Genomic DNA, 15,245 nt, shown 5'->3' on the forward strand with positions numbered 1-15,245 from the left:
GAGGGAATTTCCATCAGATTATTGTGTTCCCCAGTGTCCCTTCCTGCCTTCCTTCTTTTCTCCATTTATTGGGAAAGAATTCCTTGGCGCCCTGCATTCCTTCTGAAAGAATGCCTTCTGGACGCAGTTTTAGAGTTGCCCTCCTGCTCCAGGGACCTCATTACCCCCTTGATTCTCCCCCTCTTGGTCCAGGCTTTGAAGGTGGAGGTTAACACTTCACACACCTTTCCCTGAGGTTTCAGCTCTGGCCATTCCCAAAGCACACACGAGACAGAGACTGAATCTTCTTCATCTTTATTCCTTTTTCCAGATTGACATTGACAGAAAACAGACTTCAATTAACAGCCCAGGCAGAGGAAACTGCACAAATTCACAGCCAGAATGGAGCTTGAGGAAAACATTTGTGGAGATTTTCTCAATAACATAAGAATCCTGTCCCTTTAAACAGTGATAGAAGCTTAAATTGGAACTGGTGGCTGAGCAGGAAGGGGATCTGGTTTACTGAAGCAGAGACTTCTCAGGTTTACACTGTTTTGTACAGCTGACAGTTTTCAGCATCTTTGAGAGGTTTTACTTGGCATCACTCGTCTTCACTGTCCAATGAAACACTCCTAGAACAGGGGGCATGGGGTTTGATACAGGGTAAAGCTTTTTTTTGATTATCCCAAAGACCTGCCTTAACCGTTCAACCTCAGACGTGTATCTGAGCCAATCCCAAGAAGGGTGAGAGTTGAAGTTCAGTGCTGACAATGATCTTTGTCCTGCCAGCTCAGCCGTGTTCTATTTAAAGTTGTGTCTCCTCTGTGGACTGTCTCAAACACTCTACACACATTCTGATCTCCTGATGCTCTTGCTGAGGGGAGAGGGGAGGGTCACGTGGGTGAGGGCACAGGAGAAGCGAGCGTTGGACTCCCAGTCAGACCCAGAGAGGGTCAGCAGGCTGCTGACACTGTAGGTGCTGTCTGAAGCTCGCAGGTAGTTGCTGGTCTGAACCCCGTCCGAAATGACTGCACCATCCTTCTTCCACTGCACCTCCAGCTCATCGGGATAGAAGTGATTGGCAAGGCACACCAGGGTGGCAATGCCCTTGGCATCGACCTGCTCCGGGGAGGGGGGCAGCAGGGTTAGCTTGGGCTGAGAGTTGTCACGGCCTGAAAGACAAGATTAACAATTTTAATCCCTGCCATTCAAAGGGATTTCAACTCAGAACATTCACTGGCAAAATAATCCATTTGAACATTTGTCTTCAATACCTAACAAACCCCATAAAAGGACAGGGCATTTTAAAATTGCTTCTTGGTATGTGAGGGTCACTGGCAGGGCCAGCATTTATTGCCCATCCCTAATTGCCACTGAGAAGGGACAGCTTTGGACCACCATTTATGGAATGGATGTGGGCAGCTGGAAGGGCTATCAATGGGGAAGCATTTGAGTGACAGTGATCAGAACTCAGTGAGATTGAGAGAAGGGATCGAAATGGAGAACCATGGGGCAAGTGGAAAAGTTTTCATTTGGGAACAAAACCATTTAACAAAACTAGGCAGGGATTGGGTAAAACTGGGCTGAAAGACAAAATGCAGGGGTGAAATTTACCAGGACCTGAGGAAAGCAAAGAGCTGACAGGATGTAATGTGTCCAAGTGAAGTCCGGGAAATCCCAGTGATGTTTATAATCACAGAAAGAACAAGTGAATGAAGGAATGTATGAGGCCCATTCGAGAGCAGGAAGGGAACTTGTGTGCGGTGGTGGAAGATGGAGCAATGGTTCCTCATGAAAACTTCCAGTCTGTTTTCACAAAAGAGAGGGGCAAAGCAGAAACTGTAGTTCAGGAGGAGGACTGTGCAACATTGGAACGGCATCTTTCACATCTGAAAGACTCCTAATTCATCCAAAGGAAAGAAAGTTTCATACTGTCCCAAAGACATTTGCAGACAGTGTGGGACTTTTTTTGAAATGTGGTCACTGTTGTAATGAAGGAAATGTGCAAGCCAGATTGTACACAGCAAGATCCCACAAGCAACAATTAACCAAGGAACATTTTGAGGGATGTTTGTTCAGGGATAATTATCAGCCTGAATGCGATTCAAAGACAAAGTAACTGGAACAGTTGGATGGAAAATGAGAAAATGAAAGTTAAAGGAGAAGGTAGGATTCCTAGGTGGTGATGGGATTGATTGTTACTTGAAAATAAAAGGAAAGGGACAGAGTATTGTGAATGTCATATTGTACTGAGGAAAAGTAAAAGTGCAGGGAAGCTCAATACTAGAACAAACTTAAAGGTTTTGTCTCTTAACGCACAAACCATTCGGAATAATGTAGGCAAAGTGATACCATACAAACCAAGGTAAATCAAGCTTCCATTGAATTTAACCTAATTAAAGAAGGTAGGGGCTCAGACACTTTATTAAAGCATTCAGACCAACTAAAAGGATCGAGAGTATGGAAAGGATCAGGAATCGAACTTGAGGCCCCACAGGGTGGAATGGTGGATCAGTGGTTCGCACTGCTGTCTCACAGCTCCGGAGACACAGACTCAATTCCAACTGACTGTCTGTGTGGCGTTTACACATTCTCCCCGTGTCTACTTGGGTTTTCTCCCATTTTCACAAAGATGTGTAGGTTAGGAGGATTATCCATGGGAATTGTCGGGTGGATGGGATGCTTTTTGGAGGGTCAGTCTGGGCTGAAAGGCCTGCTTCCACACTGTAGGGATTCTGTGATTTCTAATGGAGATAACTATGAGAAGGAGACACTCAATGCATGACTGAGGGTGTTGTACTTCGATGCATCGAGTATATGAAACAAGGTAAATGAGCCTGTAGCGCAGGGACATGGCTGCAAGGGGATCAGGGCTGGGAACTGAATATCCAGGGATGCACATCCTATTGAAAGGAAATGTGAGGGGATAGTGGGTCAAGTGTGAAGGAGGAACTGAAGGTAATCCTTGTTAGTCAGGAAATGGTGTTGGAGAAGCTGATGCTTTCAAAACTTAATATGCCCCCAGGGCCTGATGCTCTGCAACTCAGAGTCCTTAAGAAAGTGGGTGTAGAAATAGTGGGCACATTGGTGATCATTTTCTGGCATTCTGTCGACTCTGACAGATTTTCAATAGACTAGACAGTATCCAATATTACCCTACTTTTTAATAAAAGAAGGGAGAGTGAAAATGAGGAATTATACATGAGGAAAACACCAGAGTCAGTTATTAAAGATACAATAATCGAGCAGTGACAGGATCAGTCCAAGTCAGCATGGATTTACGAAGGGGAAATCAGGCCTGACACATCTTCTGGAAGGTTTTGAGGATGTGATCAGTTGAGAGTGGACAAGGCTGAATCAGTGGACAACAAAACCAAAAAAATGATGAAAGATTTCGGCAGATCTGGCATTATCTGTGGAGGGCAATCGAAATTAGAGTTTCAGATTGAGTGACCCTCCCTCAGAACTCAGTGGTTGTTGTGTATCTGGAATTTCAAAAGGCTTTTGACAAGGTCCCATACAAGAGATTAGTGAGCTACATTAAACCTCATGGTATTGGAGATAATGTATTGACATAGAGAGAGAACTCATTGCCAGATAGAAAGCAAAGAGTTGGAATAAATGGGTCCTTCTCAGAGTGGCAGGCAGTGATGAGTGCTGAACCAGGGTTCAGTGCTGGGACCCCAGATGTTCACAATATTGATAAACGATATGGACAAAGGAATTGAATGCAATCCCTACAAATTTGCAGATGACATGAAGCTGGGTGACAGTGTGTGGTGTGAGGAGGATGCTAAGAGGCTGCAGGGTTACTTGGACAGGCCGGCTCAGTGGACAAATGCTTGGCAAATGCAATTTAATGTGGGTAAATGTGAGATCATCCACTTTGGTGGTAAACAGGAAGTCAGATTATTAATGAATGGTGAAAGTTTAGGAAAAGGTGAGGTGCAATGAGAGCTGGGTGTCATGGTGGAACAGTCACTGAAAGGGGGCATGCAGGTGCATCAGGCAGTGAGGAAAGCTAATGGTATATTGGCCTTCACAGTGAGAGGATTTGTGTATTGGAGTATAAGGATGTCTTGCAGAATTAAACAGGGCCTTGGTGAGGCTTCACCTTGAGTATTGTGTGCAGTTCTGGTCTCCTAGTCTGAGGAAGGACATTCTTGCTATTGAGGGAGTCCAGCGAAGGTCCATGCGACTGATTCCTGGGACAGAAGGACTGACATATGATCGACTGGGCTTGTACTCACTGGGATTTAGAAGAATGAGGGGAATCTCACAGAAACATGTAAAGTCCTGATGGGATTTGACAGGCTCGATGCTGGAAGAATGTTCCCGATATTAGGGAAATTCAAAACTCAGGGTCAAAGATCACAAATAAGGGCTAGGTTATTCAGATGTTGTGAACCTGTCGAATTCTCTACCACAGAAAGCTCGTGGGGCCAGTTTGTTAGACATATGTCAAGAGGGATGTGGCACTTGCAGCTAAAAGGATCAAGGGATATGTGGGAGAGTGGGAATGGGATACGGAGATTGCATAATCAGTTATGAACATATTGAACGGTGGGGCAGGCTCTCAGGGCTAAATAGCCTATTCCTGCAGCAGTTTTCTATGTTTCCACGTTTCTAATGATCGGTAGATGGGCAGGTTGGGATGTTGGGAAGCGGGTTTACTCTGTCAGTTCGAATTGAAATTACATCGACAGCAACAGGAAATATAATGTTAGAATGCATAGAATCTGTGTGATGCAACTTAAGAAACCACAAAGAAACAAAAACCCTGATGGGAGTTATGTACAAGCCTCCTCGCAGTAATCGGGATGTGGATCAGAAAATAAATCAAGAGATAGAAAAGGCATGTCAAAAAGGGATTATTACAATAGTCATGGGGACTGCAATATGCAGGTGGACTGGGAAAGTCAGGTTGGGAATGGATCTCAAGTAAATTTGCTGATGACACAAAGATGAGGGGAGGAACAGGCAGAGTTGAGGAAACAGGGAGGCTGCAGAAGGACTTGGAAAGGCTCAGAGAGTGGGCAAAGAAGTGGCTGATGCAATACAATGTGGGAAAGTGTGAGGTTATGCCCTTAGGTTGGAAGAATAGTGCCAGGGTCAAGGATGTCACTGAGCTGCTGCAGAGCACCCTGAGGGGAGAGAGGGATCAGGCAGCAGTCGTGATCCACATCGGTCCCAGTGACAGAGGGAGGAAAGGGATGTAGTCCTGCAGTCAGAATTTAGGGGCTCGGGAGGAGATTAGCAATAGGAGCACAAAAGTAGGAATCTCTGGATTACTCCCAGTGACCAATGCAAGTGAGAATAGGAATAGGAGGATACGACAGGTGAATGTGAGGCTGAAAAGATTGTCCAGGAGGGAGGGTTTGAGATCTTGGACATTGGGAATGATTCCAGGGGAGATGCGACCTCGATAGACGAGATGGGTTGCTCCTGAACAGAGCAGGAATTGAGCTTCTTGTGGTGTGACTTGCTTGTGCTGTTGGAGAGGGTTTAAACAGCTTGTGCTGTTGGCTGAGGGAACCAGGAGGTAATATCAGGGAGGAACACCAAGGAAGACAGAATCCTGGGAGATAGATACACGAGAATAAGGAATAGTAACTTCTTGGGCAAGGTCAGAGTGAGGGAGAGAGAGTAATAAATTCTAAATCCGGTTGACTGTATGGGACTGCACACATGGACAACTGGTTAGTAATGTTAGATCAAATGGGATCCAGGGAGAGAAAGCCAATTGGTACAAAATTGGTTTGATGGCTGGAGACAGAGAGTGGTGGTAGAAGGTTATTATTCAGACTGGAAGACTGTGACCAGTGGTGTGGCAAAAGGATTGGTTCTGGGTTCGTCATTGTTCATCATTTATAGAAACAAATAAGATTGGGGAGTTACAGACACAGATTGCTGAGCAGAAATCTAATGTTGCTGTGAACAATGAGGCTGAAATGAGGACAGGACTGGGTGTTCAATATTCCTGGATACAAAGCATTCAGGAAAGATAGGAAAGGGGGAAAGGGTGGGAGGTGTGGGATTGGTTAAGGAGATCGGTGCAGAGCTGGAGAAAGAGGATGTCCCAGAGGGGTCAAGGGCAGAACCGATTTGGTTCAAGATAAGGAACAAAAAGGTGCAATCAGTTTTTTCAGTGCAGTCTGCAGGTCACCGACTAATGGGAAGGATGGAGAGGAACAAACCTGGAAGGAGTTTACAGTGAAGTGCAAACATTAGGGGGACTTTAATTACCAGAATATAGAGTGGGATAGGAGCAGTGTGAAGGGCAGAGAGGGCCAGAATTGTGAGAGTGTGCACAGGTGATTTTTCTCCAGCCGTATGTTTCCAGTCCAATGGGAATGGAGGCTCTGCTAGGCCTGGATCTTGGGCATGAGGCGGCTCAAGTAGATCAAGTGTCAGTGAGAGGACATTTAGAGAAGAGTGATCATTGTTTAGGGAGACAGTGGAAAAAGACAAAGGACAATTCAGAGCAAAGTCAGGACCATGGATCGTATCCCGTGTATCACCTCCAAATGTCTCACACTTTGAAATTTCCATTTCTTTTTCAAACAAAATATGGATGAGTCACAAATCTAATTTTTTACCACAGTATTTACATGGAAGACCTGGAAGTGAAGAAATTTGGGAAATAAATGTTGATGTCTTGAGAGAGTCCTCATTACAAAAGAAGAGGTGCTGTAATCTTCTTAAAACTCATTAAAGTAGATAAATCTCCATGACCGGATTAGATCTATCCCAGCACTCTGTGGGAAACTTGGGAAGAGACAGCGACGTCCCTTGCAGAGATGTTTGTATCATCAACAGCCATGGGTGATGTGCTGGAAGACTGGAGCTTGACTGATGTTGTGCTGTTAGTTAAGAAGGTCTGCAATGAATACTCAGGGAATTATAGACCGGTGAGTCTGATACCAGTGGTGAGTAAGTTATTGAAGGGATTTTGAAAGATGGGATGTACACACATTTGAAAAGACAAGGATCGATTCGGGAAAATCCACATGGCTTTGTAAGTGGGAAATTGTGTCACAAATTTGATTGAGTTTTTTGAAGACATGACCAAGTTGATAACTGAAGGCAGAGTGGTAGATATTGTCTAGATGGACTTTAGCAAGGCCTTTGACAAGTTCCCACATGGACAACTGGTTAGTATGGTTAGATCGAATGGAATCCAGGGAGAGCAAGCCAATTGGTAAAAAATTGGTTTGATGGTTGGAGACAGAGAATGGTGGTAGAAGATTATTGTTCCGACTGGCAGCCTGTGACCAGCGATGTGGCAAAAGGATTGGTTCTGGGTTCATCATTGTTCATCATTTATAGAAACAAATTGAATGAGAATCTAGGGGGCATGGTTTGCAGATGACACCAAAATTGGTGGCAAAGTGGGCAGTGACGAAGGCTATTTGAGAGTACATTTACATTCCGTATTGAGATAATAGGGAGGTGTTGCATTTTGGTACAAAAACCAGGCCAGGGCTAACACAGTTAATTATGGGGCAATGGGGAGTGTTGTCAAACAGGGAGATCAAGGGGTGGAGGCATATATTGCGTTGAAGCTGGAGTCACATGTAGGCAGGGTGGTGAAGACAGCATTTGGTTACACTTGCCAGTCAGAGCATTGGGTATAGGAGTTGGTCAGGCCACATTTCTGGTCACGCTGCTATTGAAAGGATGTCATTAAACTGGAGAGGGTGTAAAAAGGATGACAAGGATGTCACCGAGACTGGAGGGTTTGAGTTATAAGGAGAGGCTGGTTAGGCCTGGGCTATTTTCTTGGAAGGTCAGAGGCTATGGGGTGACATTTTAAAAGTTAATAAAATCATAATGGGCATAGATAAGCTGACCAGTTAAGGTCTTTTCCCCAGGGTAGGGGAGTCCAAAACTAGAGGGCAGATGTTTAAGGTGAGAAGGGAAAGATTCAAAAGGGACCTGAGGTGCATCTCTTTCACATAGAGGGCAGTGCGTGTATTGAATGAACTGTGAGAGGAAGTCGTAGAGGTGACTCTGATTAAAACATGGATAGGAAAGGTCGACAGAAATTTTAACCACATGCAGGCAAATAGGACGACAGGGAATAGATAAGGTGAATATTTCACGAAGGATGTGAATAGTTAGCAGATATGTTAAAAACAAAACCGTGGAAGTTTCAAGGATGAATAATGCCAGTTATGAAAATACAACGGAGAAATTTGGACTGTCTTTCTTGGAGAAGGCTGAGAGGAGATGTGTTTGAGGAATTCAACATCAGGAGGGGACTGGACAGAGTAAACAGGGAGAAAATGTTCCCAATTGAGAAAGGATTGAGAGGGAGAGACCACAGATTGAAAGTAATTGGTAAAAGAAACAAAAGTGAGATGAAGAAAAATATTTTCAGCCAGTGAGTGGTTAAGGTGTGGAATGCACTGCCTGAGAGTGTGGTGGAGGCAGCTTCAATTGAAACATTCCAAAGGGAATGAGACTGTTGTTTGAAAAGGAACAGTGGGCAGGGTGACAGGGAGAAGGCTGGAGAATGACACTCAGTCAATTGCTCATTCGGAGAGCTGGTGTAGACAGGATGGGTGGAATGGCCTCCTTGTGCATTGAAATAATTCTGTGACTGTGTGATTGAGCAGAGTTAAAGCTGGGGGAGGTGGGAGCTCGGTGTCTCACTGTGCTGCTGCTGCTGCTGAGGTCAGTGAGATCAGAGACTGGGACAGGGAGCCAGAGCTCACATCAAACTCTGCCCGTGTCCATCACACTGAGACTGGCAGGAAGCTACTCACTGATTTCACTCGCTGCTGCAGAAATTGGACCACAGGCTGCAACTGGACAGAGCTCCTCCACACGGTGAGTAAAACTGACTGACTTATATCTTGCTGCTTAAAGAGGGCAATGGAACTAAAGAAATACAGCTGGACACCCTGATAGAAACAGTGCTCCTCAATCAACCATTTCATTCACTGCAGCTCCCCACTAACACCTGCAGCACTTCAGCATTTGTGATTTAGAAAGTATATTTCAGTATTGACAGGGTTAATAACGGAGGATTGAGGTTTACTTACTCAGTCTGAGCTTGGTTCCTGAACCGAACGTGAGCCACAGTGAGAGCTCCCAGTGCAGAGGCTGTCCAAAAACCTCTGCTCTCTGCTTCCCTCTGTCACTCTCACCCTCTTCCTTTCTCTCTCTGTCGCTCATTTACTTTCACCTTCTCCCTGTCCCTCTCTGTCTGTCACTTACTCTCACCTTCTCGCTGTCTTTCTCACTGTCACCTATGTCGTCTTTTATCTCTGTTTTTCTCAAACTGTTTCTCTCTTTCTGTTGAGGCCCTGTCTCTCTGTCTGGGCTGTGTCCAGATGGGCTTGGGAGGGTTGTGAACTTTATTTTTCAAAGATTACCCTTGCAGTTGCTCTTCACATGTGCTCATAAGTGTAATAATGAAACTCGAGGCTTTAAGTGAGCAGTGAATACCACAGGGACTGAATAATGACAAGCCTGGCATGGAGCTAAATTGTTAAGTTTTGTTTACATATAACTGTGACTGTGTGTTCATTATTATATATTATGTATGGTGGTGAGATGTGTCAGCGCAGGATGTGGGACTGTGTGTCCATTATTATATATTATATACAGCAGTGGGATGTGTCAGTACAGGCAGTGGTGCTGTGTGTATTGAGGTTTTTGTATGGCTCTGTATCACTGTGCCAAGGCCAGCTCCTACTTTGCTGACAGTAATAGTCAGCGACATCCTCATTCTGAACGTTGCTGATTGTCAGGGTGAAGTGCGTGCTGGACACTTCTGTCCCAGTGAATCTGTCGGAGACTCCTGTGTATCGTGCTACTGCATTGTAGATCAGGAGAGAGGGTTTCTGTCCTTCTCGCTGCTGGAACCATTCAACATCAGTCGTGGCACTCTGACTGGATTTACAGGTGAGTGTTGTGGTCTGGCCCAGTCCCACTGACAGCACCAGGGGAGACTGGGTCATGATGATGTCTCCACTGATACCTGAGGGTTCAGAGAGAAACACAGTGAAGTTAGAACTGTCACAGAAAGAGACTGTCAACTGAGAGATTGTTGAAGACACTGAGCATTTCCCTTTCAATCACAATCAGTGGAACTGAAGTAAAATGGAGAGCTAAAGATTCAGATTGGAAGGAGAGATTGCTGATGTACCTGTGACACAGAATGCCAGGGGCCAGATCAGCTGGATGTGTGAAATCATGGTGTGTGCTCCTGTCCCTGTGCCTGGTCCCTGATAAACTCTCCCTTCACTGGGCTCTGCTTTATAAAGCTGCAGCCTGTGAGAGTCTGACTGGGTGTTCCTCAGTATGTAAATGGCATCAGACAGAGAGAGCCACGTCAGCCCCTCACACTTCCTCTTCTCTCTCTCTCTCTTTCCCTCTGTCTCAAAGAGTGATTAATGTGAACAGCACTGAATGAGGCCATTTGGCCCATTGCGTCTGTGCTGGTCAACAGTGATCTGATGACACTAATCCCATCCTCCAGCTCTTGGCTCATTACCCTGGAGCCTATAGCAACACAAGGGAATTTCTAAACACTGATCTAATGTCATGAGAGTTTGTGACTCAACCAGCCTTTCAGGCAGTGAGTTCCAGACTCCCACCACCCTCTGGGTGAAAATATTTCTCCTCAATTCCCCTCTCACTCTCCAATTTGACTGGGCCTGGATTCACTTGAGTTCAGAAGGATGAGAGGGAATCTGATTGAAACATACAAACTTCTAACAGGGCTGGGCAGGGAGGAGGTTTCCCCTGGTTGGCGAGTCTGGAACCAGGGGACCCAGTCACAGGGGGATACACGGTCTACCATTTAGGACTGAGATGAGGAAACATTTCTTCATTTAGAGGGTGGGCGGCACGGTGGCACAGTGGTTAGCACTGCTGCCTCACAGCGCCTGAGACCTGGGTTCAATTCCCACCTCAGGCGACTGACTGTGTGGAGTTTGCACGTTCTCCCTGTGTCTGCGTGGGTTTCCTCCGGGTGCTCCGGTTTCCTCCCACAGTCCAAAGATGTGCAGGCCAGGTGATTTGGCCATGCTAAATTGCCCATAGTGTTAGGTAAGGTGTAAATGTAGATGTAGGGGTATGGGTGGGTTACGCTTCGGCGGGGCGGTGTGGACTTGTTGGGCCGAAGGGCCTGTTTCCACACTGTAAGTAATCTCTTCTAAACCTGTGGAATTCTCTACCACTGAATATATTCAAGAAAAAGAGAGAGATAATTGTTTTGCATTTTAACAGCATGAAGGGAGAGGAGAGAAAGCAGGAATATGGCTTTGAGATGGAGGATCAGCCATGATCATACTGAATGACAGAGCAGACTCAAAGGGCGAAATGGCCTGCTGCAGCTCTGAGTTTCTGTGTGTCCATGTCTGTGTTACCTTCAATCTCTGTCCCTGGTTTTTGAGTCCTTTACTTGTGTAAAAATGCCTTCCTACCCACACTATCACTGCCCCAAATAATCTTATACCCCTCTATCAGATCCCCTCTCAGCCTTCACTGCTCCAAGGAAAACAACTCCAGCCTTTCTAATCTTATCTCAAAGCTCACATTCAGGCAGCATCCTGGGAAATCTCCCCGTACCCTCTCAAGTACAATCACATCCTTCCCAGAATGTGGTGATCAGGACCTGTCCTCTTCTCTCTCTCTCTCTCTCTCTCTCTCTCTCTCTCTCTCTCTCTCTCTTCTCTATCTCTCTCTCTATCTCCCTTTCTGACTCACATCTTACACTTCTTTCTCTCTACCTCTATCTCTCTCTCCCCCACTGTTAATCTCTTTCATATTCTCATTCTGTCTCAAATCCACTCCCTCCAACTCATTCACAGTTCCTCACTCCGTCTCATAATCTCTATTTCTGCAACTTTCTCTGTCAGTCGCTCCAAATCTCACTATAATTGAAAGCATCCAAATGTTATCTTCCTTCCATTCCATGATGAGTCTCTGAGTCAGGCTGTTTCACTGGGATGAGGGTTGGACTATCACACAGTTACAACAGAAAGGAACTGATCCCCATCCCCAATAGCGACCAGTAAACATGGGCCTCCTTCCTGCTGGAACCGCCAATAGAGACCAGTAAACGTTGGCCTCCTATTCACTGGAGTTTCCGATGGAGACGAGTAGATGACTGAGTTTTTGAAGAAGTAATCACAAAGATAGATAAAGGTAGAGCAGTACACTCTGTCTACATGGACATTAGCAAGGCCTCAGATAAGGTTCCCCATGGGAGACTGCTTAGAAAGATTATATCACATAGGATCCAGGGAGAGCTCGCCAATTGGATAGAAAATTGGCATAATGGTAGGAGGCAGAGGCTGGTGAGAGAGGGTTGTTCTTCAGACTGGAGGCCAGTGACCAGCCGGATGCCACAAGAATCGATCCTGGATCCACTGTTGTTCATCATTTATATGAACAATTTGGATTGGAAAATCGCAGGAACGGTCAGGAAGTTTGTGGCTGACATTAAAATTGTTGGCATCGTGGACAGGGAGAAGGTTATCCAAGAGTGCAATGTCATCTTCATCAACTGGGCCAGTGGTCACCAAATCTAGATGGAGTTTAATTTCAATAAATGGAAGGAGTTGCATTTTGGTAAGACTAACCAGGGCAGGAATTACACAATTAATGGTAGAGCCATGGGGAGTGTTGTTGAACAGAAAGACTGAAGGGTACAAGTACATATTTCCTTGAAAGTGGTGTCACAGATAAACAGGGTGGTGAAGAGGGTATTTGGCACGCTGACCTTCACTGGTCCAAACAGGGAGTACAGGAGCTGGGACATCATGTTACAGCGTACAAGGCATTGGGAAGGCCACATTTGGACACTGTGTGCATTTCTGCTCACCCTGCTATAGGAAGGAAGTTATTTCACTGATTTGGGTAAAATAAAGATTAATTGGAAAGTTTGAATCATAAGGCAAGGATGGAATGCAGGAGATTGAGGGGTAACCTTATAGTGGTTTATATAATCATGAGGGTCATACATAAAGTGAATAGCTAAAGTCTTTTCCCCAGTGCAGGGGAGTACAGTACTAGAAGGAATAGGTTTAAGTCGAGAGAGGAAAGAATTTGATGGGGCTTGAGAGACAACCTTTTCACACACAGAGGTTGGTGTGTATGTGTAATGAGCTGCCAGAGGAATTTGTAGAGGGGAGTACAATTACTACATTTCAAGGACATTTTTACAGTAACATGGATGGGAAGGATTTAGAGAGAATTGGGCCAAACACAGGCAAATGGGACTAGTTCAGTTTTGGTAACTTGGTCAGCATGGATGAGTAGAGCTGAAGGGCCTGATGCCATGCTATAAACCTTTGTGACTCTATGATGATGTATACATGGGCCACCTTCCCATAGGACCAGTCAACATGGGCCTCCTTCCCACTGGATTGTCCAGTATCTGAGCTGCAAAACCAACAGTGTGTCCTCTCTTATTTCAATCTCAATCACGTTGTCTGTCTCTGCACAGAAACTCTAATTCCTGCTTGTCCCACCTCCTAACTCTATGATTCCAGCTTCCTGAATCCACATTCCATAAAAGCCAGCTTGTCTGACATGGAGTGGTTTCTTCCCTGTCTTACCATGTGTTGTTCCAGAATGGTCCCCGAACTCACTGCCAGCCAATTGCTTCCATGGCCTCTCTCCTCCCTCAGTCTGTGTCCTGCTGCAGACTCACATTCCCTCCCTCCCCCTTCCATCTTCTGTCTCTGGTCTCCTGCCCATTGCTGCTTCCTCCATCCCACCATTGACAACAGAGCCTTCAGACACCTACTGCGTGCTCACTGACCTCCTGCCCTTCATCCCTCCCCCTCTCGATGGCTGTGCTCTTGAATATACTGTTCACTTCCATCACTTTTGGTTCACCGTTGCTTTGCCATTGATTTGCTGACTTAATCTGGTAAATCTAGTCTGGCCGGTTCCCTGAGTTGGTTCGAGAGCATTTTGCTTGAGAAAACACTCTTCTGTAAACTGGGTTGTCTGTTTCTCCCAGTCTTTGTGTAAAGGTGAGACTAAGTGTGTGTAAGCTCTTATACAGCACAGACAGAGGTCACTGGGCCTATTGTGACTGTTCGTCAAATGAGTCCAATGAGTCCCATTTACCCAGCCCTTCCTGTATCACTCTGCAATTGTTTCCTTTTCAGCTATTTCTCCAAATGCCCTTTTGAAAGTTGCTGTTGAATCCACTTCCACTCTCCTTGCAGACCGCCATCGTGAACGTGCTGGATAAAAATGTTCCTATCTTCTCCCTTGTCCTTCAGACCCTTTCTGAAATGTGTGCCCTCTGGTTACTGACTCTCCTGACTATAGAAACAATTTATCCTGTATTTCCTGCATCCAAACTCTCTAATTGTGAACCTCTCATTGAGTGAGACCTATTTCCAGCACAGGGGGAGAACATTCAGCCTGTCAGGTAAATGCTGTCATTTCCTGGAGCAATCCAGTCAGTCCCACCCCCTCCCCTCCTCAGCCCCCAGGGCCTTGCAGGTTTATTTCCATCAAGAGCCCTTCCAATCTGTCATTGTAATAACTGAGTGTCTTCACCTGCCTCACCTGAATGGGCACTAATTTCCACGTCATTACCAATTGCTGCTGAAAACAAAGTTCTTCCTGACACCCCGTATCTCTTGCCCAACAAAGTATAAGGTAATCTCAATGTAAAGATGGGATTTTGTCTCCACACGGACTGTGAGGTGGTCACTCTTACTAATACTGTCATGGACAGATTGGTGAGTGTGATAGTGAGTATGTTGGTTCCCTCACCACCTGTCCCAGGTCCAGTCAAGCAGCTGAATCAGGTGGAACTTGACCAGCTTGCTCAGTAGTGATGCTTCTGAGCAGCTCTTGATGGTGAGCTTTGAAGTCCCTTACTCAGGGTATATCCTGCATCTTTCCCACCCTCAGTGCTCTCTCCAAGTGTTGTTCAACATGGAGGCGGACTGACTACTCAGTTGAGGTTAGAGGAGAGGGCGGTGCTCTGTGGTAATCAGCAGGAGGTTTCCTTCCCCATATTTGACCTGCTGTCATGAGGCTTCATGGATTCCATTGTTAATGGTGAGGACTCCCAGGGCAACTCCCTTCCAACTGTACACACCACTGTGTTGCCTCCCCTGCCTGGTCTATCCTGCCAGTTAAAAACTGAATGATGGAACAATTCTGTGCAGGTTTCACAGCTTGGAGACAGAGCTGCTGCTGGATTCTGTTTCTGATCTCCGAGTGCAGGCCTGTGTATTTATGAGAGAGTGACTGACACTTTTTCCATTACTGTG

The 15,245-nt window shown here is 45.7% G+C and overlaps 1 gene segment (V, D, J or C); it reads right to left on the reverse strand.

Annotated features, from left to right (window-relative positions):
* Nucleotides 1-273: 273 nt before the first annotated feature.
* Nucleotides 274-10,205, reverse strand: LOC140479438 (Ig kappa chain V region Mem5-like). The segment is given in 4 exon segments: nucleotides 274-1,151; nucleotides 9,030-9,063; nucleotides 9,672-9,970; nucleotides 10,139-10,205. Coding segments are annotated over 4 exon segments (711 nt in total).
* Nucleotides 10,206-15,245: the final 5,040 nt, after the last annotated feature.

Source organism: Chiloscyllium punctatum, chromosome 7 (genome assembly GCF_047496795.1).
Source record: "Chiloscyllium punctatum isolate Juve2018m chromosome 7, sChiPun1.3, whole genome shotgun sequence".
Lineage (NCBI taxonomy): Eukaryota > Metazoa > Chordata > Chondrichthyes > Orectolobiformes > Hemiscylliidae > Chiloscyllium > Chiloscyllium punctatum.